General features: G+C 41.1%; 1 protein-coding gene across 3 annotated transcripts in view; it reads left to right on the top strand.

Annotated features, from left to right (window-relative positions):
* FAM120A (family with sequence similarity 120A) overlaps positions 1 to 27,177 on the top strand; it is a 50,376-nt gene that overhangs the window by 4,367 nt on the left and 18,832 nt on the right. For 2 of the 3 annotated variants that reach the window (XM_041467221.1, XM_041467219.1), the window contains exons 2-10: positions 2,078 to 2,324; positions 7,015 to 7,097; positions 16,578 to 16,706; positions 17,183 to 17,279; positions 18,339 to 18,439; positions 18,726 to 19,009; positions 19,691 to 19,778; positions 23,078 to 23,302; positions 25,599 to 25,773. In XM_041467221.1, coding sequence (XP_041323155.1) covers positions 2,078 to 2,324; positions 7,015 to 7,097; positions 16,578 to 16,706; positions 17,183 to 17,279; positions 18,339 to 18,439; positions 18,726 to 19,009; positions 19,691 to 19,778; positions 23,078 to 23,302; positions 25,599 to 25,773 — 1,429 coding nt within the window. The remainder of the gene's footprint in view (positions 1 to 2,077; positions 2,325 to 7,014; positions 7,098 to 16,577; positions 16,707 to 17,182; positions 17,280 to 18,338; positions 18,440 to 18,725; positions 19,010 to 19,690; positions 19,779 to 23,077; positions 23,303 to 25,598; positions 25,774 to 27,177) is intronic. The other variant, XM_041467220.1, reaches the window with a different exon arrangement.

Raw genomic sequence — 27,177 nt, 5'->3', positions numbered from 1 at the left:
TCCTGGGGTTGCTTTTGAAGCCTGCATGTTCCTGGGTACCTCTGCATTTGTGAGAGCCATGACATGTATCTCTTACTCCCATCTTGTTAGAGCTTTGTGAGTTAACAGTACTTTCGTAAATGCAACTCTTTTCCTTGTGATGGTTCAGTTATTTGAACATGGATTCTGGTATTCCCTGAACACACAGCAGGTTTGTGCAGGGTTAAGGAGCTCTATAAAGTGGGGAGGTTGTGGAGGTAGAGGAAATAGCTCATAGAAAATCAGAGGAGCTGTACACAGAGCTTCCTCTTGCGTTATCTGCACACCCATGTCACACCTAGTGTTGCAGAAGGAGTTCTCACTTGGTTTTTTATAGATCAGAGCTGCTTGTGCATGCAGAGGTTGGGTTTAGAGATATGGACATAATTTAAATCTATCTACCCTTAATTAAAAAACATCGGAGGGATTTTTCTAATTTAAAACTTGTGAAGACTGGTGGGTGGGGGTGGGGTAAAGCCTAAGTTGCCTTCCTTTAGTTAGGAACTATGCAAATCTGATCTCTTTAAATTTTTCCAAAAACGTTTATCATTTCTCCCACACCTTATGCTAGAGGGCATATGCGAGAAAAATGAGTGTGTGTGTTCTTCTCACAAAGTAAATTTCAAAAACAGTCCATCAAGGAAGTTTCTGAAGAAGTAACATTTTCTGAAGACCACGGGATGGTAGGATTAGTAGTAGGGAGAGCTTAGTGAACTGGTCTTTGTTTGCAGGAGCAGGTGAGGTGCTGACTGTTTTGCTGCTCAGGATCTGGCTTGAAAGGGAGCATCTTAGGAAGGTGCATGGGAGAAGTAAAATTTGACATACCTCTCTGGAATACGAGATCTGGAATAGTTCAGCATCAGGTTCAGCAAGTGCATGAGTAGAAGAGGAAGGGTCACTGTAAACTTGCTGTGGGGACTGCTGGGGCTGTGGAGTTTGGGACCTTATCTCCTGTTCTGCAGAGGAAATAAATAGCCTTGCTTGCACTAAGGCTGTGGTTATTCATGTGTACTGTGGAGACTGAAGCTAATAGTTTCGTACTAGTCTATTTTGGGATAACTTGCTATCTATATTGTTGTTAAAATGGAATACACAGTGAGGGTGGGTTATACCAACACCCAGCTTCCAAGAGGATTTCTTTACCACTGAATGTGTATTATGTCTGTGGATGGCAGAAGCATGAGGCATTCAAAGCCCTCAGCTGGCTGTAGTTGAGTGTGCTTGTATGCATACTGTAATTGTAGCAGTTCTGAAGGTGTGTTGGAATGCAGGACTGTAGGTCCTGACCTGTCCTCATGGGACTTTAAGTTTCAGTATAAGCTTCTTGATTAGAAAAGGTTCCTTTTATATATCTGACATTAGGCATTGGCCCATTGGTCTCCCTGCACACTCCCATTGGTCTATTCAAGTAATCTGATTTCTGTAGCCTAAAATATGTGCTTTGCTAGGCAACAGGAGTGGAGAGGTGAAGTTTGGGCTAAAAACTCAAAGCAGTTTGTACCATACAGTTGTGCATGAAGGGATTCGGCTGAAGGTGGAAATGGGAAAAAAGTTTGCTTAATACAGCAAGGTATGCATTTGAAAGGTCAACAAAGCTATCTCTGTTCATCTGGGGTTGTGTTTGGCCCGTTTAAAAGAGGCTCAAAAAACTTTAAAAGGTATCATGGGTTTGTTTGATCATGCAGGGCATCTTGGTGTGCTGAACTGCTGGAGTACCCACAGCCTCAAGGCTTTTCCCATGAGCTGGTACAGACACTGGAACAGTAATGTCTTCAGAGTTCAAGTGTTTCTGGTAATAAGCAGGTTTTTTAGATAAGTTCACTAGTACCTAATGCCAGTGCAGTGTGCAGGCTTCCAGAAGTGTGTGCTGTGCTTCCAAGTGCTCCTTACATCCTGTCTGTATGTGCTCCATCACTGGATTTTTTAAGTCACTTTAAACATATCTCGAGTATTTTAAATTCACATGTATAGTTTCAGAAAGACCCACTATATCATAATAGTTGTGATCAATCAGTGCTTCCATTTACACTGAAGCTAATTGCTCTGTCTTCCACTATAGGTTGCGCAGAGCATTGAGGATCATCATCAAGAAGTAATTGCTTTCTGCAGAGAAAAAGGTTTCCATGGTTTGGTTGCATATGACTCCGATTATGCATTGTGCAACATCCCTTACTATTTCAGTGCCCATGCCCTAAAACTGAGCCGGAATGGGAAAAGCCTCACAACAAGCCAATACCTAATGCATGAAGTTGCCAAGCAACTGGACCTGAATCCAAATCGCTTTCCTATTTTTGCTGCTCTTTTAGGTAAGTGAAGATGCTGCTAGTCAGCCTTATGATTTCAGTTGCTATTAACGGTTTTAAAATAATATGTGTGTAATTTGACAAAGTACCTGGGGAAAGGCATCCCTTTGTTCCAGACATTCCTGCTGTGTGAGGTGGACTGGATGTGTGTTTGAGGTCAGACATGCCCGGTTTATAGAAACCTTCGAGCAATGCAAATTGTGGCTGTCTAGAAGGAAGAGTTGAAAGCAAGGGCTCAGCAGTGCTCTGCCTAGCCAGAATTTTCTCTGTGGGTGGGGGAAATCAGGACAGTTGTGGTTCTAGTTTGGGTCCTGTATAGAATGTGAGGTACGCTTTCCTGATGAGAAGTATGCTTTTGTCCTGAATTCTACCTAAAAATAACACCTATGGAGTGAAGGTGCTTGGTTTGCTGGGGCATTTTTTTCCCCTCAGAAATGAGTATTGGACAAATATGGCAGCATGTCAGGTGCAACAGAAATATACCGAGCTATAATTGAGCGGAACTCCGCAGTTCTGAAAGCGCAAGTGACCGACATTGTACCATTCCATGGGTTTTGGCTGTATACTTTCTTAGCACTCCTGCTTCTCATGCCCATGAGCTTCTCGTACTCAGTAGCATAGGTGGGAATATCTCCAGTGTCACATTTCTGCTTAAATGGGACCGTTTTAACACACTCTATTTCCATAGCACTGATAGAGAATAGTTGTCATACTCTTTCAGACAGAAGAGTGAATTAAGTACTGACAAAGTTGACTCCAGTGAATAAGATTTATTTATAATAGCATTCTGAACGCTTTTTGGGAACAGCCGTGTTCTTGATCTTGTCATGCTGTGCAAATAAATTAAGATAACTGGATTTTCTTTTTAATTTCTCACTCACTTTGTTTCAGTATGGTTACAGGATAGAGGAATAAAACTTCTTGGAAAGCTCTTAATGAGAGAGGCTTTGTGTCACTGTTTTAAATGCTCATATTTTAGTGGTCTTTAACATTGCTCCCAGTGCAGGAAGGCACCTTCCATGTTAAGAAGGAAAGATCCAATGGATCTTGCAATAGACAGCCACAAGCATTTGACTAATTGGACTTGCTTTTTGTCAGTTTGTTTTTCCTGCCCGCACAGGTGTAGGGAGGGAAGGCAATACTAGGGACGGCTGAGCTGCTGTTGCAGGAATTGCATGGCAGACTACTATTGCTTGGCTTTGTTTTGGAGTCTATAAATAAGTTGGGGCATGCCAGTTTAGTGAGTAATAATTACTGCTGTGGAAAAGCAGTTTCCCAGTTGCAGATATGCTTTATGGACTTCATGGGAAGTGTGGCTTTAAGTCGCCACACAATTCCAGCCGCATGGCTGGCTGGGGCTTTGCTTGCTTATATCAAACAGTAGGTGAGATAAGTTCTGATAAAGTTTCTGAAGGCTTTGCAGTTTTATGCAAGAAACTCTTGGTTGTTTTTTCTCTCTTGTCTTTCATGATCACAGAGTTTTCAGCATATTCTTAGGAGAAAGAAATTGGAGGTAATTTCATGTGATTACACTGGAGATTTGGTTGCTTTCCCCCCTCTCTGTCAAATTGGTACGAAGGTTAAAAACCCCCCGGTCAGCTATAAGTTTAGTTCTGAGTATTCCTTTGCATTTCTTGTGTGTATGTATCCAGTATGAGTAAGCAGAATAAAATTCATGGAAATCAGGGTTAGAACAAATTATACTCTGAAGATCTTTCTGTGCTTGGAGCTTTTTTGATTTTTTTTATATGAGTGAATTTTAGGAACCTTAGGTATTTGGATAGAAAGTGATTATATAAGCTGACAACAGATACAGTTTGGCTTGAAGTGTGGGCAACATGTTTTAACTTTTTTTTTTTTTTTTTTAAATAGGATACTACGTGCCTATATACATATAGGTGTGTATAGCATGGAATGTGTTTAAATTAGGGTGGCTCATTTTCTAATCTAAATTTTTATATTTTCGTTGAATATCTGAGGACTTCTCTGGCTTCACAGGTTATTCTGCTCTTATTCCTGTGGCCTTTTTGGGTCTTTTTTGATTGTATTAAATAGAATAAAGAAAAGCACAATGGGAAGGAATGAGTGAGCATTTGATGACATGGGAAGGCACCTGAATTTTTTTTCTGGGTACAGCAGTACAACTCCCCATGCTAGTTCTTTGTGTAGAAATAAAATAATGTGTTCTGAAATAATTACAGTTAAATTGCTGGTTTAATGTTTGCAATTCCAGCAGGCCCAAACTATCACTATAGCTGTGATATCCGTATTCAGCTTTAGGGCTGCAGATGTATTTCCCTGTGTCCAGAAAACTAAAGTTTTCTTCGTGTTCCGAATCTTTCTTGTCATTAACTCCAAGAATTAATTTGAGGAATACTGAAAAAGGAAAATCATCCTCAAAGTTTCAGTCTTACATTGAACAGTTGGAGATGCCTGAGGAATGACACTAAACTGGGCAGTTAAAACATTTTTCTCAATGGCAAGGGATTTGGCATTGAGTTCTGTTCAGGGATAAAGTCTCTATTGAAATATTCCCTCAAAATACTTTTCTGACTGTATCAACAAGGCAAACTTGTAAAGATTGCTTTCAGATGAGGTTCTGTGTACACTGTGGTTGGCTGGCTTGGTTTACAGGTTTTTTCCTTCTTACACCTTCTCATCCGGAAGGGGTTTATAGCTGTAGCATTGTAATATAAAGGATATTCTTGGAATGGGTGGTTAAAATGTGGCCTGGATAATGCATCCTCTGACCATGCTCTTAAAAATTTCTGTTCTAATTGCTGCTTATGTAAACAGGGAGATGATTTGGGTTATTTTGTAACTTTTGATTCAAATACTTCAGAATAATTTAAAAAAAGATAAACAACCCAAGATTCAGCAAGTAGGAAAACAAATCCAGTGTGAGATATAGGCTCTAATTCAGTGAACTCTTTAGGAAGGACAATGGCTTCAATTAGTATCTAATTGCTTTAATAAAAAAAAAAAAACAAACCTAAGGCATACACTAAAATAAGCCATTAAATTGGGAAAAATCAATATATGTTGAGGTTGTTCAGCCAGGTCAAGAAATAGAGGCTGCTTATGTAACACTGATCTCTTTCCCACTGTGACAGCACTTTGTAACATGTTTAGTTATGGAATCCTGTTCTGCTCCTCAGTAAAATTTTAGAGCTACATAAGGTGAGTACAGGCATCACTTCTTAATTGAACCACAGAAGACACTGCTGCACTTCAGCGTACATGGTGAGAATTGATCGGACACGGCCTATGTGTGTTCTGGGGGATGAATTAACTGCAATGACAGATGGAGACGAAACAAAATTGGGGTTTTGGTGGAGAGGAGAGAGGCCCTGAGTGTTTTAGAAGGTAGCAGCTGCAGGAGTGATTCAGTTATCACAGAACTGTCCTGCTCTGGCTATGACAGATTTTTGCAGACCTCTACTAGAAAGACTGTCTAATCTTACCTTGACCAGATTAGCAAGTGTGGCTGTTATATGCAAGCTTGTTGAATCTTTCTGATGTGAGATTAAAGTTTAGCTCCTAATGAAAAGAAATGATAACACCTCCTTGCTGGAGATCTCAGTAGTGGGTGAAGTATTGATTGGACACAAAGACTTCCCACTCTGAGAAGACATCTGCTTGTCACCAGGTAGCTTTCCTGGCTTTCGCAGGTTAAAGAACATTAAGAGCAAGCTAGATGATTTTACAGACTACCAAGAAATAAAAAAATTATTGTCATATTCAGAGAATCTTTTAATATTCTTTATGAACAGTGCATTCACTATTAAAGTGCTGCTCCATAAAGTCAGGTGTTGAATATATCCTGAAATTTTCTGCCAGAATTGTGTTAACACGTTCTGTTTAGCTCTTTGTAAAGTTTGGGTCCACAGCCACTGAACTCCATCAGAGGTTGATTAGTTATGTCGTTGATGAATACAAATGTTTTAAATGTTTCCTAATAATATTTTTTTTTTGAGTGTGATGTGCTTTGGATTAAAAAAACTGAATGTAGGTGGTGATTGGGTATGAGCAGTGTGGTAAATACAGTCTCTATCTCTGTCCATGGAAACAACAGAATAATTTCCCAATTCCTTCCCTGCTGCCACCCAAGGTCCCATCTGACCTGGTCAGATCATCAAAAAAAAATTCAGGAACTGGGGACCTGCTAAGTGTCACTGGAGCTGCTGGTATTCCTGAGGGTTAGATAAACCTGGCTGGTGCTGCTTGCTGCTTGACCCATGCTTGCACAGTGGAGCAGAGTGCAGATTCCAGCAGCCGCTCCCATGTGGATCAGTAACGGCATGTGCTGGGTTGCAGAAAGCCTTACCAGCGTGTGTCAGGGTGCAACAGAAGGGGCTCTTACTCTTTTGCACCTGCATTGTGAAATCTGTTGAGGATTCCCTAATACGACTCACTGGCTTGAGGTGGACTCCGTGTTGTGCCTGGCTCTGTTGCGGGTGCAGGTGAGCTGGTTTCATGGAAGAGTGGTCCTCACACACACCAAGTGGCTCTTGCTGCTGCAGCAGTAGCATACTAATTAGGTTTTTCTGGAGTAACAGAATGCTATCTGCAAGTTTAATCTGTTAATCCTCTTGATCAGGAGTTGAGGACTGACTGCAGATTGTTTGCTGTACATAGAAACAGTGTATAATGTTTCACAGTGCACTTAAATGAGTTCTGCATTATGTTCCAGGTAATCATATTCTACCTGATGAAGATTTGGCTTCCTTTCATTGGAGTTTACTTGGTCCAGAACATCCACTAGCTTCACTTAAGGTACAAATTTAATATAACTAAGAGAAATTAAGCTAAAATCAATGCAACTGGTTAACAAGAGCAGTGTGATAGCTTAATTGAGAGCAGCTCTGCAAGGCCCTTGTGCTCGGTCACCCTCGAGTGTCCCAGCGCTTGGTTGCAGAGGATACCTGGGGTCATTGGCCTTACAAGGCTAAACTTAGCCTGCGTGATCCCCCTCAGTGCCTTCAGCTGCACAAGTCAGAGCTCCAGTGTGGTTTGGCTTGCAGAATGCAGCTTCTTGCTTTCCTTTTTCTTGAAGAGGAGCGTTTTTTGTTTAGTCATGTTCTTCAGCTATGAAAAATAATGAGCTGTATATCTTCCTACCATCTTGTTTTATTTTCTGCTGCTCTTGAGTTTTTGTGTAATAATCTGTTTTTGGTATTTAAAGTGTAAATATGCTGGAAAACAGATTGCATGAGAAAGCTAAAGTGGCCTTTGGTAGGTTTGGGGGGGGGGAGGGTTGAGACAAGTAAATTGCCTGATGCTCTTAGTTCACAGTATGTGTGTTCTGCTGCTTCATCACACTTGCCTCGTGCATCTGCCAAGTAGAGAGCTATAAAAGGGAAACTGGACACATCAGAGAATGGGATCATAGTGACCTTTCTCTCTGCCACAAGGGATACATCTATTTGCCTTTCTCCTAAGGTGTACTATGTAGCAAATAATCTGCTTTTTGTAAATTCTGTCAGGCTGCTTAGTTATCTCTACAGCAAAAATAGGCGGTTTTTTTCCCCTTCTGTTCTGAAAGTTTATTAAGCCTTGAAAACTTGTTTTGCCAAAGGTAGAATTTAAAACAAGATTCCAGATTTTCAGCAGAATTTTCGAGTCTTGCACATGCATTGCTTAGTGAACAGCTATGACATTTGATGTTACACTCATCCTCTATTTTGCTGCTGCTCTGGTGTTTAGAAAGGTAAGTATCAGCACATTCTAGTGGCAAAACAAAACCTACATGCGTGTTTGCTACTTCCTCTTAAAATTTGGGGTGAAAAATGAATGAGTGTGCCTGTATTTTCATTTTTTATTAAAGAGGTTAAAATGTAGCAGTTCTTGCTGAGTGGTTGATAAACTTTCTGGTGGTTCTTTCCTGTGGTCTAGCCTGAGTAGACGGGTTTGTCAGTCAGGTCAGATTATGACTTCAGACACCTAGACCTTCTGGAAAACTCTCTAAATTTATACTGAATTACTTGAGTGAAAATTAGGTATTTGTCATCTTTGCATCTAGATGTACCTGTTCAGTGGAAAGGCCAACTGGACTTTGTAGCTGGCATCCCAAGGAAGTGAAACATGAGCATCCTCTGAGCATCCTGGCCTGCCATAGGCAGTCCTTCCTGCTGGATTTTGTCTGTTGGCCAATGTGATTAGATATTAAAGCAGTTCCCATTTGGCTTTTAAGGGTCCCATGGAAACTGCTGCACTGTTAGCAGTGCAAAGCCCCAGATGAGTGCCCTGACTGAGGAAAGAATAATACAACAGGATTTGTTGAATCTCATGGCAGCTTGCTGGCCGTTTGTTCAGGCACAGCCCCAAACTGAGCACAGCACCTCTGTCTCCTGCCTGGCAGGGCTGTCAGGTGGAAGAACACACCTGCAGCAAACCAGTCTTCTTTAGTTATGATAATGGAGCAACTGCCTGTTTGTTTCAGGTTTAATTTTACAGTGCTTGTGGTTTGAAGTGGTGACTTGTTTCAGGAACTCATTAATTGAGTTTAATTTCCTTGACATGCCAGTATATCAGTGGTGTCACCACAGCTCTCTGTAGGGATATCTTTTAGTGTAGCTGCGCGCAAAGCAGTATTACTTGTAAATTTTATGAATGCTTTAAAAACCCTACAAAACACTTCTATTAACCACAAGGCTGATAGCAAGGAGTAGTTTCAGAACAGTCCCAAAAAGCGCAAGCCTTCGTGAAACCTAGAAATGGAGGGAAGTTGTTGTGTTTCCCCGGGATGTCCTTCCTGGGCTGTGCTTACAAACTTTGCTTTGTTGTGTCTATTTAGAGTCACAACTGAGTGTTCTTCATGCTCAGGAACCAAGGGCTTTAATCCTTCACCTCCTTCAGCTCAGGATTTAGAAAGCTTTTTCACTGTGTAAAGATGTTAATATTTTGTCTTTAGAACAGTATGGTCTTGAGCATCAAAGCTGACGGATTCTATTCCAGTGGCCGGATTTGTTTGCTTTTCAGGGAGAACTGTGACAGTTAATAAAGTACAATTTATTTCCTGCATTCTCTTTCAGTCTTTTATAATGCTGTAGCAAAATAGACACTTTTCCTGCGAGAGAAGCTTTGCCAGTTCACCAATGGAAAAGGCTAACTTAAAAAAGAAACTACCAGCTTTGCTGGTGGAAATTGCTTTGTCTCCCCTGGAATCACCATGGGGAGGGAAAAAAAAGCAAACCAAAGGAACCCCTTCCTCTGTTTTTATTGGACGGGTGTTCATCCAGGAACAGCTGAGTAGAAATGGGAAGGAGGCAGGGACATCACTGGCAGGGAAATGAAAGCCTGACTGAAGAATCCGTACCTTAACATCTGGAAGGAAATGAACCCGAGAGTCAGGACAAGGTCTCTATGTGCTGGATGAAAAGCCTTTCAGCAGACACCAACAATTACCATCAGCTCAGCAGAACTGGGAAGATTCCATGACCAAATTTAAATGAACAGAGATGAATTGCTGTTGCTGCAACAGGGAAAAGGAATCAAAAGCTGGCTCTGTGACTTGGTCTGAGTCAGGATCTCATCTGTCCAAATGTCCCTATAGAAAAAGCTCATAAGAGTGCAGACCTGCACTTGAGTCCTGTCACCTACCTGAGAGCAGACTGAAATGACCACTCAAATCAGGGGTTTGAAACAAGAAGAGTTGATAGATTTCCTGAGGAATCATCTGATGGATAGACCTTGTTTGTAAACCAGCATTATCCTGCTTTTTATTGGTGTACTTTGGGATTTATCTTTAAGACAAAGACAATTTGGTTCTTGTTCTGGAAAAACTGGTGACAGTATGGAGCTTCAAGATCAATGTGTAATACTGCCAGAATGAGTTTGGGAGGGCAGTTTTTTACCTCTGGAAGGCACTGGTGCCTATTTGGGAGCACAGACCACTGAAGAAGTGCTGACTCTTTATTCACAATGTAACCTTAGAAACAAAGCTTAATGCAATCTCCCTTTATAAATAAGAAGAGTATGCAGGGAAACTCCATTTCCTTAGTTGTTTCGTCTCAGTGGAGAGGCAAAGATGATTCTAGAAAGCAATCCAGATTATGCAGGTTAGGCTTCTTTTCTGAATCTCTCTCTAGGAAATTCCTGTCTTACTGTTTGTTGACTTCCGAGGGTATTTGCCAGAGGGAGACTAATATGTGAAGTAGGTGCTTATGTAATTTGCTGCTGCTCAGATGACAAAGGTGACACTATTAAGGTATACTTCAAGTAAGTGCCTTGTTGTTCGTGGGGTTTTTTGATGCTAAGGGTCATCATAATGCAGGTCAGAAAGGATCTCAGGAAGTCATCTAATGCAGCCTCCTGTGAAAAGTGTGGTGAGCTTGAGGTCAGAGCAGATTGCTCAGGGCACTGCCTAGACTAGTGTTGAAAATCTGCAAGATTGGAGGCTGCACAGCCTGTCTGAGCAGCCTGCCCTGTGGTTTCACGGCCCCGACGGTGAAGATACTTTGCCTTGTGTGCTGTCTGAGCCCTTCTTGTTTCAGGGTATGTCTGATGTCTTGCACAACGTACTGCTGTGAAGAGCTGGGCTCTGTGTGCTCAGTTACCTTTCTGTGGGTAGTGGAAGGCTATATTACAAAGCCTTTTCTTTTGCCGTGCTGGATAAGCCCCATTCCCTCAGCCCTTTCCAGAGCAATTGCTCCTCTCTGAAAATGTGGATGGCCTGCAACCAGCTCAGCTGTTCTGACACATGGCTGGAGCCCCAGTCAGAGTGCAGTGCTCTGGAGTGAATCTGCTGTGCACTGAGGAGTGGGATCCCTGGCTCTGCCAGCTGTGCTCCTGCTGCACAGCCCAGGGTGCTCCCCCAGCTCCCCTTCAGTCTGCTGTGCCTTGCGGCCACAGGTCCCTTTTGGCACACCTGCAGCCTGTGGAGTAGGGATTATTCCTGCCCAGGTGCAAGGCTTCACTTCTATAGCTATAGAATTTCTGAAGGCTCCTGTTGGCTCACCCCTAGGGCTTGTCAGGGAGTTCTGGATGGCAGCCCAGCTCTCAGGTTTGGAGTGTGCTGGGCTGCCCACAGGTCTCGTGAAGTCTGTCTGTGTCACGTCTTTGGCTTGTGCTTCTGCTCTCTCCTTTGCTTTCTGACAAAATCTGTGTTCCTCTTCATATATTCAGCCTTTTCCCTCAGCAGCGGGAAAAAGATGTTCCCTGTGTGTTGCCTCACAGCAACCAAATGTTTGAGGTCTCTTTTTTAATGTTTAGAAAATGAAACTGAACCAATTATTTGTTTCCAGCAGGCACAGCAGTAAGTGTGGTCTTGATTAGTCTCTGCAGGCTTTGCTTCCTGAAGGCAGTGGGCAGCTGGGGTGTTCCCAGAGTTGGGGAGTTTTTCCCAAGTGTAGCTTAGGTACCTTCTACACTATCCTAATCATCCCATGCAGTTGTGCTTATGTGAATCTGTTCTCTTCCAAAAAAGCATTTTTGCAAACACAGGACATTTTTATCTTGCTGCTTCTCTGTCTGTACTGTTACTCATTTTGACAAATACCCCTATAGAATTCATTGCCTTTCCCCCTTAGTCTTTTCAGAGTGCACAAATAAGTGACTTGTGATTTTTGTCAGTGCCTCTGTCACAAACTGAAGGAGTCCTTTTACAACTAGCAAAGAAACTGGACCCCTCTCAAGTGTAAGCTCTCCAACCTGATTGCCTGCAAGTATGGGACCCACCACCATGTTTGCCTTCCAAAACTGATTTTCTGTGTTGTTGCTTGTCTGAAATGTTTTTCTAGAGGATCAGGGGAAAAAAGTAACTTCCAATAAGCAATTGGTAAAACATGCTGCTGCTTTTGCTATGAAATGCTTTGTGTGATGCTAAAAGTAGGTTTGTACCACCAGCACATGCTCTGTAACTTCTGCTGTGTGTCTGAATTTTTCCTAACCCTAACATGCAGTAAGACTTAGCTTGTATTTTAATGCACACAGGATTAGAAACATTCTTTATGATTCAGTACAAGATCTACAATTTTGGATTTCTGGAAAGCTCTGAAATTAATAGAAAGATATTTTATTATTTAATATCAGGAAGGTACTTTTCATTTCACACTTTTAATTTCAGAATTTTGTGTAGCATAGGTCATGATACTCTTAGTTTTGAGGCTGTTCTCACATCTGTACTGGATGTCTTGGAAATAGAAGAAAGTCCAAATACGTGAGATGTCTCTAGGTCTGTAAAACATACTTCCAGAAGGTCTCACTTCAGGATTTAAGAGTATTCTCTAGTGAGATCTTGAGGCTGTTTACAGGCAGCTCAGTGGGAGCAATATGCCAAGTGAGCCCTTGACAGGCCTCACTTGGGCTTCAAACTTCAGGGCCTTAGCTGGCTGTTAGTGCCAAAGTGGTGTGATGTCTTCTTGTGATGCCAGCTTTATATGGTTTATTCAATATTGCCATCATGGAGAACACAAATTAATGGGAGATTGCTTACTTCTGTCATTTCCAAGCACTGTATTTCCAAGCAGAGATTGCAGGAACACTCAGGGAGCAGTGCAGGGTTTCTGCAAGGGTTCTGCAGGGAGCACATCCAGCATGACACAGCCATGGAATGATTCAGCTGTTTTAGAGATGGGTAATTATTAAACATAGGAGAAAAATGGGAGGTGTTCAGCAACTGACTTGGATTACCAAGGAGAAGAAAATCTATTCCTCCTTCTGGCAAAATGTGGGCAAAATTTCATCACCAATATTTCTGACTCTAAGCTTACATGTGAGTGTGATCTATATTTGGTATTGTTGTCTATATTCACTAGTATAAACTTAGATTTTAGTATCTGAGATAGGAATAATTACGCTGCCACTGACTACACTAAACAAAACTGTTCTTAACTGTTCACTTTTCACGGGGCATGGACTGACAGAACATAGGGGAATGGTCTTAACCTGAAGGGGAGGGCAGGTTTAGGTTTGTTATTAGAAAAAAATTCTTCCTGGGGTAATGGCTTCCCACTGCCAGAGGGCAGGGATAGATGAGATTTTGGGAAGAAACTCTTGGCTGTGAGGGTGGGGAGGCCCTGGCACAGGCTGCTCAGCGAAGTTGTGGCTGCCCTATCTTTGGAGGTGTCCATGGCCAGGCTGGACAGGGCTTGGAGCACTCTGGGGTAGTGGAAGGTGTCCCTGAGCATGACAGGGGTGGAACTGGATAAGCTTGAAGGTCCTTCCCAAATCAACCCATTCTGTGTTTTTATGGTTCTGTGAAACAAATGCAAACCCAACATGACCAGCATCAGATGTTTTCCAAGCTCAGAGTAGTGTGTGCTACATCAATTCTCCAAAGATCTGCTGGAAATTGAAGGAATGTCCGGATCATTTCCAGGCACTGTGGGTAGGAATAGGCATCAAAAGGGATTATCACCAGCTCAGCTGGGCCAAAGGACACAAGACTGACACTCTCCAGCATCTCCCATCCTACTTGAGCATGCGCCACATGGGAAATACCAAGGAAGCAACTTAAGACCATCCTTTCACTGGGAACTTATAAAGTCAGGCCCAAAAGTTATGCTTAAGGGGAGGTAGTTACTCATCTGGGGTCAACAACTCAAAGCTATGCAGGAAATTAGGGAATGCAGCTGTGCCTGTTCCTGCCTGATCAATGAACACTTGGAATGGGTCTGGATACAAAATCTGCAAGCTCTGATCCTGTACCAACCAAAGGACTGATGCAAATGAAAATGATCTCTTCACTGAAATGAAGAAAGTCTCTTCAGGAAGGGAAAATGGGAGAGACAGTGTTGTCTGCACTTCGACAGCCAGGTGGGATTAATGCCTTCCTGCCGCAGCCCCAGAGGTCTGGCAACTGTCAACTCCCTGCACACTTGATGAATTAATAGGCTCATCAGAAAGAAATTAATTGTCTTCCAAAGGCATCCATCTAAGAAAGTTGGAGTGATTCAAGCTCTGGGAGGTGCCTGTTTCTCTCCACTGACTCTCTGTGCAATCTCTGTGCAAGCCCAGGCACATCCAACTGACTATTACACATTCAGATGAATCTTAAGCAAGATGAATCCTCCAACGAGTTTTGCAAGTGCATTACTAATGCGGCTATTCTGCTTTTCTCAAGGGAAAATGTGGTGCTCTTCACGCTGTGTTAAAACAGATGTTTTCAGCTGCTTTTTGTTTTAAAAATCCCCTTTTGGCCATGTGAATTTTAAGCCCTGCATAGAAAGACATTTATCTTAACGGGGGTGTATCACTCAGAGCACCACGACTGCTCTGTGGTTACCACTCACCATAAAGGTGATCATGGGCAAAAGAACCCTTGGCCACTGATGTATTTGAAGGCATGACTGGACTTGCAAGGTCAGGTGGCACCAATAACTCCCATTTCTCACACAGCCTCCTTGACTGATTTTTCGTTATTCTCTGATAATAAAGCTTCACTGCATTTCTCTGATCCAGCCCTACCTCTAGCAAAGGTTTTGCCAATAGTATAAAGCAAACAGAACTAAATCCTTCAAATAATTATGGTCTAAAAGACTCAGGTGGGCATCTTTTCTTTTACTGCTCTCACAGTGAAAAAATCCAGAGAAATCTTCTTGTTGCTGAAGTCAACAAAGAGGTTTGAACACACATAAAAAGAAACCTTTTGACAAAGTTCTACTTTGAATTAATTTACTTTGAATTAATCTACTTTGAATTAATTTTCAACAGTGACAAGATTGAAAATATATTCTTTAGTCCCCTCACTTAGGAAATACATATTTGAAGTATCACTTTGCAAATAAGCTAATCTTGGTGCTGTGCCTTTAAGATGAAGGGAATATGTTTTTATGTGAATTATTACAAGAATTAATAAGCTTTTAGCATTCTGTATGTAACACTGTAAAGAAGGAAGGAGAGCGGAGAGATTAAGGGATACATGAAATCACAGAATTAAAGAATGGTTTGGGTTTCCCTGCCCAGGGCAGGGGTGGAACTGGTTGGACTTTAGGTCCCTTAACCATTCTGCTTCTTTGTTTAATTGACACTTATAAAATATAGAGCTCATTTCTGATAAGAGAATGACCAGGTATAGAATGAATATCCTGACATTTGTAATAAGTAGACATTAGGAGAAGGAAATTAATGAAAATGGATATCTGGCAAGAATTGGTCTAAATGGTCTAAATATGAAGAGGGCTGTGTAAGAAATCACATCATAAGTAGATCAGATGAGGGCAGGGGAGAAAGTAATCACATATGATAGACCAAATAAAACATGAAAAGGAGTTGTGGTATGGGTTTTAAATTTGCAAAGACAATACTAACAAAGTATTTGCCAGAAATTTGCATAAATGTTTCTGAGAAGTCTGAATTGCATTGTTTTCTAGTAAAGTGTGATCTCTCTGTGTAGAATGTAGTAAGGACTCATAAAGATTTTTCAATTTTTTTTTATCTTAAAAATAGAACTGTTAACTGATAATAGTCACCTCTCAGGTTCTGAATCACTGAATTTTGCAAACAGACAGATTAAAAAATGTTAAAAGGAAAAACCTAGCTGCCCCTATAGGCCCAAGAAGAGTGCTTCAGAACTGTGCAGAGCTTCCAGCCAGAATCTTTAGAAATTGCTCAGGCTTCCTCTAGAATGTAGGACATGTGTTTGGAGACCTCATTCCTGGCTCTGTGAGCCTGTGCCGCACTTGGGGTGGGAGCAGAAGCTGATGATAGCTAAGGAGTTCTTCAGATCCAGCTGTCAGCACTGCTCCCTGCCTGGAATTCTACAGAGGTCCAGGATGGTTCCTTGGCCTGAATCTTCTGTTCCCCACATAGGATTACACAGGGCACATAGAAGCAGCCATTCCCATAATCATAGGCCAAGTCACAGTTTATTTTCAGGAGTAACCAATTGAATGCTGAGGTGGAAGTCCTGGGTTTCCAATTGGTCTTTTTCATCAATTCTGCTGTCACTTTACACTCAGAAAATAAACTGTGTCAAAATATTTCCTGGCATATATATGTGAATGTATGGTGAAGATTACAGTGTATGATGAATTGGATGAAGCACTGGAGGAAATGTGCAACTAGAAAGCAGTAAAAGAATCAGCATTGTTGACATTTGTTGTTGGAGCTGATACTTAACCAGCACGTTTGCACAGAGTTGAGTTGTAATTGTGTGAGTCCCTGTTTAAGGTGAAGTCTTCAAAACAAAGTGGAAGGCCTAGAAGTGGTTACATGTGTACATGTGGGCACAGAGAATTTGTTGCAGGTTCTGTCAGTAGAGGGGAGTTCAGCTGTGTGCCCCATTCCCTGCTCACCTGCCATGTTTGCTCACAGGTACGTGCTCACCAGTTAGTTTTACCGCCGTGTGACGTAGTGATCAAAGCCGTAGCTGACTACGTCCGCAACATTCAGGACACCACTGATTTGGATGCCATAGCAAAAGATGTTTTTCAGCATTCACAGGTAAAGTATAAAGCCAAATATTGTCTTGTTTTCTTTTTTTAAACCAATTTTGCTGTACATTTGTGTTGAAGAATTGCACTTGATAAAATAGTGATTTGATCAGCTGATAATAAGACTCTGTTGATATTTGCAGTGGCTCAGCTGTTCTAATTTCATGTTTTCTGCTTTCTGAGGGTGAAAATACTGTGTTTACCCTTAGTGCTTTAAATTCTTGATAACCAGAGGGGTTTATAACCTAGCTGTATGCACTGCCTTTGAGAATCAGCTGTATGTGAAGACTGAATGTTTAAACTTTACCCTTACCTGGGCTGATGCAACATTTCTTGTACTGAAGCAGTGCTGCAGCCCTGGAGGGTCCATAGGCATTAATCCTGAGATATGGTGTACATTAACTACTGTACAGCCCTGTGCTGACCTGCAGGTGACAAAGCTGGATGTGCTTCTGACAGGTTTTTTTGTTGTTGTTGTTGTTTTAGTCTAGAACAGATGACAAAGTTACTCGGTTTAAGAGAGCGGTTGCTTATTACTCAGCAACTAATAAACCTATGCCATTTCATCCACCACATTACCTAGGTAAGTAACAACAGCAGCCAGGCCTTTTGTTTTAACTGAAACCTGGGGTGACCCTAAATCAGAAATGGTATTGGTGGTAGCATCTTACAAAAATGTTGATATCTTCTGGCAGTTCCCATTGACCTGTGAAGATGAGGTTTCAGAAGGTTTTCATAAGATATGTTGTGTTCTTGTCCCAAGAGAGAACAACCTGGATTACTTTTCTTCTTGGCTATTGCAGCATCCATTCTGGCATTGGGACTCTTGAGAGAATGGTGCTGTGAACAGCTGAAGTCTGGTGTCCACTCCCATTCATAAGTTGCTGTTTCTAGTCATTAAAACATATTTACTATTTCTCACTGGCCTTGCTGACATGTTTTAGAAATTCCTTTATAGTCTTGGATTTTTTTGGTGTAATAACAAACTTGCTCAAATTGCAGCCACACATTGTTGCGGTGTTGCAGATTATTCTCAAGGCTTAAAAATTGAAATGTGTGATCACAGGATTTCCTACTCATGCCCCAGTCTTAAGACTAAAATGTCATTTTAGCTGAAATTTTCTAAAGAGCTTCAGATACTGTACTAGTACATTGATACAGATTTTTCCTGCTCCTTCTGGAGGGTGTCTTTATTTACTTCCAAAGACCTGCATCAAAGGGTTAAGAGGCTACTCTAGGTTAAATATTCAAATGACAAAATGCCAGCATTCTGTGTGGTGTTGGCAGTGTGTCCATTATGACACATCTTGGGGTTTTTTTTCTTGTAAGCTACCTTTGATTCCCAGACAGAATAGGAATGTCCAGCAATGAGAGATACAAAGACCTGAAAGAAGGTGAGACACATTAAATACACTTCACAAGCTACAAGTATTTCTATTGAAAGGTAAAAATGAATAAAACCGACTTAAAGGCATAGAAGAAAATAGTAATGCTAACAGAACAAGAATAAATCAACCATAGAAGCAAAAGGACAAATAGGGTAACATTTGTGTCAAATACTGAGTGTTTTCATGAGTGATTGGTTTGGGTTTTTTTTTCTTTTTTTTTTCCTTCTCTTTTCCCCTCCTCCCCTGCAATACAGCAGCCAGACCAAATCAGTTTGGTATGCCTGGGATAGTGCCACCATATGTTCCTTCTCAGATGCTTAACATTCCACAGACCTCACTACAAGCAAAACCTGCGGTAAGTACAGCTTCTGCCCTGCTCCTTGGGGGGAGGTCTGCTGTGCTCAGCAAACTGGAATCCAGGTGGGAAAGGTGTAGCCAGCTTTTTCAGTGTGGGGAGTCACTGACTGAATTTTAAATCTGAAACTAAAGTGGTGTTACAGCCTCTAGTGGAACAGTTTTTGTGGATGCTCAAGATGGCAGAGTTTGTACATTTGGAAAAGGCCACTTGATTAAAGAATGTATTTTTTTTAAAAAAGCAATGCCTTAGTTGCCTTCACTCAAGAGAGATCCCTTTATTTTAGGCCCAGCAGATGTCCAGTCAGGGTGGGGCCCAAGGCCAGGGTCCATACCCATACAGCCTCTCTGAGCCAGCCATCACCTTGGAAACAGGTGGAAAAAGTCTGTCTGAGCAGAACAACTACAGTAACATTCCTCACGAAGGAAAACACACACCATTGTATGAGCGGTCTTCTCCAATAAATCCAGCCCAGAGTGGGAGCCCTAATCATGTGGATTCAACCTATTTTCCTGCGTCTTCTACATCTTCGTCCTCTGACAATGATGAAGGCAATGGGGGTGCAGTGAAGTAAGTTCCCATGAGGATATTCTTGTACTCAGCTTCTGTTAAAATGAATTTACTTTCAAAACAGTTTACCTGTATCCTGAAAGTAAGAATCATAGAATCAATCATAGAGTACCCTGAGTTGAAGGGGACCCACAAGCATCATTGAAGTCCAACTCTTGGCAGAGTTGGACTTCGCAGAAATCTGCAAATTAGTGATATGATAGACCTTAAAAAGATAGTTTTGGGTCACTATGACTGCAATCATGTGCATTGTTCAATCTCATCGCCGTGTTCCTTAAGCAGGAATCCAAAACCAAAAAGTGTTGGGTGTTTTTCGTCTTCTGCCCTTATGTTTTATTGAGAGGGTGAGGTTTTGGTAAATGTCATAAAGCCTTTCAGTCCTTTACTTTGTATAAAAAATATTCCTGCTTCACAATAGAATTCATTAAAATTTCAGAAGCTATAACCTACAGAACTTCACTGAACCTGTACTGTTTACACGTCCTAAAATTTGAGCATAATGTAATGTGAATATCATAAATTTTTTCAAGACTCCTGAAAATAGACATTTTTAATAGAAAGCATCCCTTACAATCGCAATATTTTGCCCAAAATTCCAGTCACAGACACCAAGGATTTATTTATTTCACTGTGTTTCAAACTGCATTTTAGTATGATGTTTGTCTTTCTGTTGTCCTTCAGCCATGTCAGTGGGAACAAAATAGGCTGGGAAAAGCCAGGAACCCAGTCAGAAGGTCAAACGCGTGGAGAGCTGGGAGACCAAACAAAGGTATTTCCCTAAATTCACGTTTTGTTACTTTGTGTTAAAACTTTACAGCAAACTTGGAGGAGGATTTTCAATATTGATCCATAGTATTTAGTGCAAACCTGTACACTTTGTTAGTTATGAAACAACAACTTTGGAATACAGGAGGAAGTTTTCCAAGGACGTTGTAGCATATGCATAAAAAACAAACATGGAATAGGATGTTTTAAAAAATACTAGATACAAGCCAGGAACAAATCAATAACTTTGTTTGGCCCTTAGCCAACAATCTCACCCTCAGATGTTGCTCTCTGACCTTCCAGTAGTGCATGTTGGGTTTTTAGGAAGGAGTGTGATAGTCTGAGTGTCCATGGAGGCAGAGTCCATATATTGTAACCCACAGTGGAGTAAGCACAGCTCTGACACCATCAGTGTTAGCCACAGGCCACTGCAGGTGCACTGGGGCTCAGCTGAGGAGTTAAAAGTCCTTTATAACTGCATGGTAGGAATTTCACATAATACTTGTTAAAGTAGCTCCGTGTTAGTGTTGCTGTTTAACTAGGTAAAGGTGGGCTAGATAGCCCTTGATGAAGATTTATCATTATTAAATTAGAGATTTCAAACCACGTTCAAATCAAGAACATGATGGTCTCTATTCCAAGTTTGATCCGTGTTTGGAAAGAACAGTCAGAGCTTTTGCACTTAATATCTCTATGCCTTGATGTACACCAACTGTTAACTCTGAAAAAACGGTGATCTTGAGTTAGTTACACTATGAGCAAGCAGAACATTTTCCCTGTACTTTTGGCGTAGGAATTCCAGTAAACTTGGGGTTTTGTGCTTAAAATATCAAGTGGATGATTTCATCCATCAGCAGTTATTATTTCTGCAGACCGTGCCTGTAACTGTGTCTGCCTAGGATTAGTCACCGTATGCAAATGCTAATTTGACCTATTGCATTCTTTTCTTCTCTGCTGGGCTGGGCCATGTGTGCAGCCCTGTGGGTCCTCCAGCCCTGAGTGTGTCCTTTCACAGACAGCCCCTACACTGAGCCAGAGCTGAAGGACCACTCACTAAACTTTGCAGGAGATGTATCACAGACTGACTTAAACGTATCCAGTTTAATGTAGTAATGCTCCTGAGCTAAATGCCTGTTTGTTTTTGATTATCAAATCACTTTGTCAGCCCTCAGTTGCAGGAGAAGGCAGAAGTATCTTTTGAGCACAAAAGGAAGGATTGTGAGTACATTTTGTAAATGAATTCATTTCCTGGAGAGGTAAAACATTAATGATTCAGAAAAGAGGTAGTACTTACTTCAGAAGTTGCCCAGAGAAGCTGCCCCATCCCTGGAAGTGTCCAGGGCCAGGTTGGACAGGGCCTGGACAACCTGAGATAGTGGAAGGTGTTCCTGGCCGTGGCAGATGTGGAACAAGATGGTCTCAGAGGTCCCTTCCAGTCTGTGATTCTATGAAGATTTCAACTGAGTGAGCCGTGTGATTTTCTGAAGTAAAGTGCTGAAAATCCAGCGTAGGTCCTGCAAGTAGCAGCAGTCTTGACACTCCTTTCACTTGACTTAAATGTCAAAATTCCTTGCAGTTATCTCACAGTGTGAATTCTACATGCCAAAGATAAGCTCCTCTCATTTGGCTGGATGCTTATTTCTAAAGAAAAGAATCCCCCTTTAACTGTGGTGTTTCCTCAGCTTAGGTGTTGGAATATTGCTGGAGCAGGTGCAGGAAGAGCCAGGGTACTGCAGTCAGGGAAAGCATTGCTGTCATGTGAGGGTTTTTGTCTTCTTCCCTCTGCGCCCCCTGTAATTGGTAGTTCTGTAAACTTCTGTTGTAGTTCAGTATTGCTGGCTTAAAGTTGTTGAGGTAGTAGAAGACAAGGAAAAAGTCTTTAACCTGACATAGATATATTTGATACTATAACACAGATTTATTAAAGCTGTGATAATCAAAGCATTTGTTACTAAGCATATTGTTTTGGAAATGTTCTGGTTTACAGGTTTTAACAATTTCATCTATATATTTTCATTTTTATAACTCAAATGAAGTCTATATTAAAATAAAACTAAAATACAGTCTTTCAGTAGCGTCCTCTTTGATTGTGTGATTAAAGCATGATCTGAAAAGAAGGTTGCCCTTTGATATTTTGCTAGAGCCTATTTTTACTATCTACACCTTTCTGTAGAAGACTTTTGGAAGTTTTGTGGGGTTTTTTACTGATTGCATTCAGGTTTCTATTTTTCATGGGTCTGAGGTGAACCACCTGACCTTGTTTGGGCCTGTTTTTTATGTTACATCTTTTATGGGATTTCATGCTTTGGCCATTTCCATTTCAGCCTTGCTTTTCAAGTCTTAGGAGGCATGTGAACTTCTTTACTCATATTGTGAAAATACACATACATGATGTATCATCAGGTGATGAAATTTTGCTCTCAAAAGTTTTTACTACTGCTATAATAATTTATAGGCATGAAGCTAACATGAAGTCTTAAGCTAAAACCAGCTTTCTGTTTTGAAGGCCAAGATTTTTAGGAGTGAGTTGTAAATTATTTTGTTGTATCTGTGAGAAATCAACAGAGAATCCTTATAAAGGCTGGGAGGTTTACAGTATATATATTTTTATGCATCATATTTTCCCCATAAGTTTATGAACTGCATTTCTAGAACTGGAATAGAATGCCACTTCAGTTTTCCTGTCAGAAAACTTCAGCATTTTTTCTTGCAGTCTTCTCAGACAAAGAGCTTTTATGTTAAAAAAAAACAAAACCTAAACGGCCAAAAAAACCAACAGCATTTACCAGGTTTTGAGTTTGGACACTATGTATTTTGCATGTTATTTAATTGAACCATGTAATTTCCCCTGTTTTGAGTAGAATTGCAAGCTGAGAAGGGCTATGTTTATGGAAGTCTAGATAAATTACAGACTATGTGGTTGTCAGTTAACACATTGAGTTAGGAGTATCTTGGAAATACTGAGTTAAAAGGCCATTCACGGGTCACTAAAAGGCTATCAGTCCACTTCTGCATTATGCAGTTAAAATTTTTTGAAAATAACAATTTTTGCTGCTGTTAAAAAGTTACGTTTTATCATAATATTTATTTTCTTAGTAATTTGCTTCTACTAGCAAACAGTGGCTGAAGGTTTCCTGAAAACCTTGTAGCCAGCTTTGGATAATGTATTCTACACACTGCAACAGTGTGATGTGAAGATGGACTATTTTCATTAGGGGTGAGAGAGGAAATTTGCTGTTGGTTGATCTCCTGGTATGTTTCTGGTCACATCCAAAACATTTTATTTTGTATGTTCTGTTACAGGCAGAAGGTTCCTCTAGTGCTTCTTCAGGAAGTCAGGCAGCTGATGTCAAAGGGAATCAAACCAGTAATCCACAAATCCCATGCCTGTTGTCCATGCCCACCAGAAACCACATGGATATTACCACCCCTCCATTACCTCCGGTAGCACCTGAAGTATTACGAGTGGCAGAGCACAGGCACAAGAAGGGGTTAATGTATCCCTACATCTTTCATGTCCTAACTAAGGTATGACATTTTAAAATGAGGTACTGTGAGAGAAGGATTCTTTGAAGATAATTGCCCTGGCATTTCTGGCTAGAGTATCAGATTTTTGCGTCCTTTTTAGTGCTCTAACTTCTGGTCACTTTTTAGTCTCTTGAACCAGTTTCCCCCGTGTTTTCTGACCACTGATGTGGTACATTGTTCCAGTAAATATGAGATGGCTATAAATAGAAGTGTTTATTTACAAAATTTATTATTTTTTCCCAGCTATTTGCAGTTGTTTGTGTATATCTCTATGCATAGGTGTAGATGTCTGTGTGCATGTGTTCATGCAGAGTCCAGTTCCATCTAAAAATTCCTCCATGTGTGCTTTGGTGTCTGTGCCAAGTCTTCTCTATTTTCAGTGTTCAAAAGTACTGAGATTGTTTTCTCTCCCAATCTGATCCCTCCCCATTACTAATAGCTGGCCCTGAGAGAAACACAAGAGCTCTAAGAAATCCCTTTTGTACCAGCAGCTAGAAAAATGGCACTGTCCCCATGGTTGTTAACTTTTATTCATCTTAAAAATCCTCTTCAGGACAATAGGGACCACAGGCAGAAATCCATGAAACTAAAAGTTACTGCATTGGGGTTGAGGTTTGGATTTCCTATTTCCCATTTGTTTGTTCAGTACCACAGCTCATGTTGCTCTTGTGTTCTTACGCTTTTTTGTCAAAGACAAGTTAAGAAGAATCAAAAGTTCTGTGATGACCATTGATGCCAATTCTATTTCACACTTTGCATAACCAAATATTCTTAGCATGTTTAAATGCTACTTGATGTTTAATCACAGAATCATTTCGGTTAAAGATCTTCAAGATCATTGTGTACAGCTGTTAACCCAGCACTGCCAAGGCCACCACTGAACCATGCCTCCATGTGCCACATCTATGTGGCTTTTAAATCCCTTCATGGATGGGGACTCCATCATGCCACCTGAAGCCACTTCCTTTGTCCTGTCCTATGTTCCCTGGAAGCAGAGCCTGACCACCTCTGGCTCCACTCTCCAGTCAGGGAGTTGTGCAGAGCGAGAAGGTCCCTCCTGAGCCTCCTTTTCTCCCAGCTGAGCCCCTTTCCCAGTTCCATTCCCTTCTCTAGACACACTCCAGCCCCTCAAGATCTCTCTTGTTGTGAAGGGCTCAAAACTGACCCCACAATGTCCAACACAGGGGATGGGCACTGCCCTGGTCCTTCTTACCCACCTGGGCTCCTGTTCAGCCACTGCCACCAGCACCCCCAGGGCCTTTCCTGCCAGCCCTTTCCAGCCCCTCTGGCTCAGCCTGGAGCTGGAGGGGGTCTCTGTGACCCTAGTGCAGAACTCTTGAACCCTGTGGTGGAATTATGGAGATTCTTTAGAAATGGGCGCATGTTCCAGGTTATGTTGCTGTTATTGAGAGAGACCTTTGAGACATAACCTTACACTTAAGGTAGTGTTGTCCAAGTTAAACCTGACAATATCCTAATGTAACCGCTTCAAGGTGTCACCTTCAGAATTCATTATTGGGATAGTTTATATAGGGGTTTTTTAAGAGAAAGTAGCACAATGGAGTGTTTTCTTGTCAGTGTTAAAAATAAAGGTTGATTTTTGGGGGCAGTGCAGTCAGTCATTTTCCAATAATATCTTAACATGTTTGGATGTGCAGTTATAGAAAACAGTGTTGCTATTTTGAGAGAAAATGTTGGAAGGTTCTTTCATGCTTTTTTTCTTAAAAGGTATGAAATACTAAATTTTTACATACATGTAAAAACCTAGCCTTATTGTAATAATTCAAACCTAGCCTTATTGTAGTAATTCCCAGTGAGGTGGTTTTTGTCCAGGTGTGCTCATGTGTTGTTTGTTACAGTGAGTCCCCAATACTGTTTCAAATTCTGCAGCAAAAAGTCAGGCTGGTGTTTTTAGACAGCATGAGTATTTTATAAAATAACTGCCTGAAAACTAGATCAGCTTCAAATGTGCTTTGGCTGTCTAAAAGCGCTTTGCTCCATTTCCATGTGTACTGTTTTTCCAAGTGCCTGTGTTAAAAGATCAATATTTAGTTAATCCTCACATGTCTAGACAAATATGTGTGTGATGGAGAAGGCAAAGAAGAAAGCTACAGAACCTGGAGGAAATGAAGCAGGCCAGGCTAATTCTTCCCTGAGCTGAGATCCACTTTACTACTGAATCACATTTGTCTTGACTCGCTGACGTGTGTTAGGGTGGATTGGGTTGCCGTGCATACGTGAATGCTTCTTGTTCACTGTAACATGTCATATTTCTCTGCTTTCTTTCATGCCAAAGGGTGAAATCAAAATCGCCGTTTCTATAGAAGATGAAGCCAACAAAGACTTGCCTCCTGCTGCTCTTCTGTATAGGCCAGTGCGTCAGTATGTTTACGGAGTCCTGTTTAGTTTGGCAGAAAGCAGAAAGAAAACTGAAAGGCTTGCTTTTAGAAAGAACAGACTTCCACCAGAATGTACGTACTGCAGAACCCATGCTTTATTCCTCTTCCCTTTGCTGTGGTTTCAGAGCCACTTGTACCATGATGTGAATGGAAATTGTTGCTAAGATCCCATCAGGGCAGCTGAAGCCAGAGAAATTTCAGGCCTATTGAGTGCTGTGGATAAGAGGAAAAGATGGTGTTAACTTGAAATTTTATTTCCTGCCGTAGTTTAAGAGCTATAAATGTTGCTGTTTCTAAGCAAGCTCTGAGACTTGGTTTTGAAAATCTGCTTTAAGCTACTGCCAGACCTGCAGTGAGTGATGTCAGCTTGTGATGTCATTTCTGTGTATGGCAGAACTGGATTTTAGGGAACTTCTGTTTTCTGCACATACATACAAATCTTCCTGCTTTGTTCAAAAATGAGAGGTGCACAGGTTAACTTGCCCTGGCTTCCCAAATGTGTCCCTGAAGGTACCTCAGGGAAATTTGCAGGTATCACGTTCCTTCAGGTATTGGCATATAAAAACCGAGTTTAAACCCCACAGAAATCAGGGTGTAATGTAACCAAAGGTAGACCTGGGTGAGGACAGACTAAACTTTTGCAAACAGCCTTGTCAGAAGATCCTTTGACTTGTTTGGATATATGGATGTTAATCTTCTCATTAATCTGAAAGTTGTCTTTTTAAGTCTTCTGTTTCCAGGAATTACTGTCATTTCAGTCCTCGTTCTAGAGTGTTTTTGTTATAATGAATGCATACAAGGATTGCTTTGCAGTAGCAGCTTATAAAGGTTACAAGAATGCTCAAGCATTCAGTGCACGGCAGCAGCACAAGTATTTAAATGTAGGAGTCTGCTGTCACTATGGTAAATTTAAGAATCAGATATGCAAAATGTATGATATCATCGTTCACAGGCTTCATGTGTAAAAGGATAAAAATAAGTGTCAGTTGTAAACTTTGTATTCATTCCCTTTGCTCTTTCCATTTATGATTGTGAATGTTTTTGTACGTTTGTAGTGAAGATGATAATCTCCCAGTGATGTTTGAAAAGCTGTTTATCTTTGCCAGTTACTTTGTGGAAATCAGTATTGACCCTGCTGGAATAATACCTCAGCACACCTACTCACAAACTTCTTACTTCTTAAAACTCACACAACATTGTGATATTTTGGGTTACAAGGTCATTTCAGGATTTAAAAATTACTTTATTTGCAGTCATCATTTATGCTCATGAGAATTCGGTCCTGAAAAGCGTACTACAGCTGTTTTTTGGTGAAGTGGCTGAGTGCTGGAGGTCTGCTTTGGGTTAATCTCATAAACCTAGAATGTTCTTTGTAGGATACTGGGGAAGCCTGTATAATCTCGATTTTCTCTTCATTTATCCTGCTTTGCAGAGTTTACCTCTGGAGGATAAGCACACTGCTGCTGACTTGGTTTA

Source organism: Pyrgilauda ruficollis, unplaced genomic scaffold, assembly GCF_017590135.1.
Source record: "Pyrgilauda ruficollis isolate IOZ18807 unplaced genomic scaffold, ASM1759013v1 scaffold203, whole genome shotgun sequence".
Taxonomy (NCBI): Eukaryota; Metazoa; Chordata; class Aves; order Passeriformes; family Passeridae; genus Pyrgilauda; species Pyrgilauda ruficollis.
The sequence above is the reverse complement of the archived record's forward strand: the minus strand, read 5'-3'. Positions and strand labels throughout refer to the sequence as shown.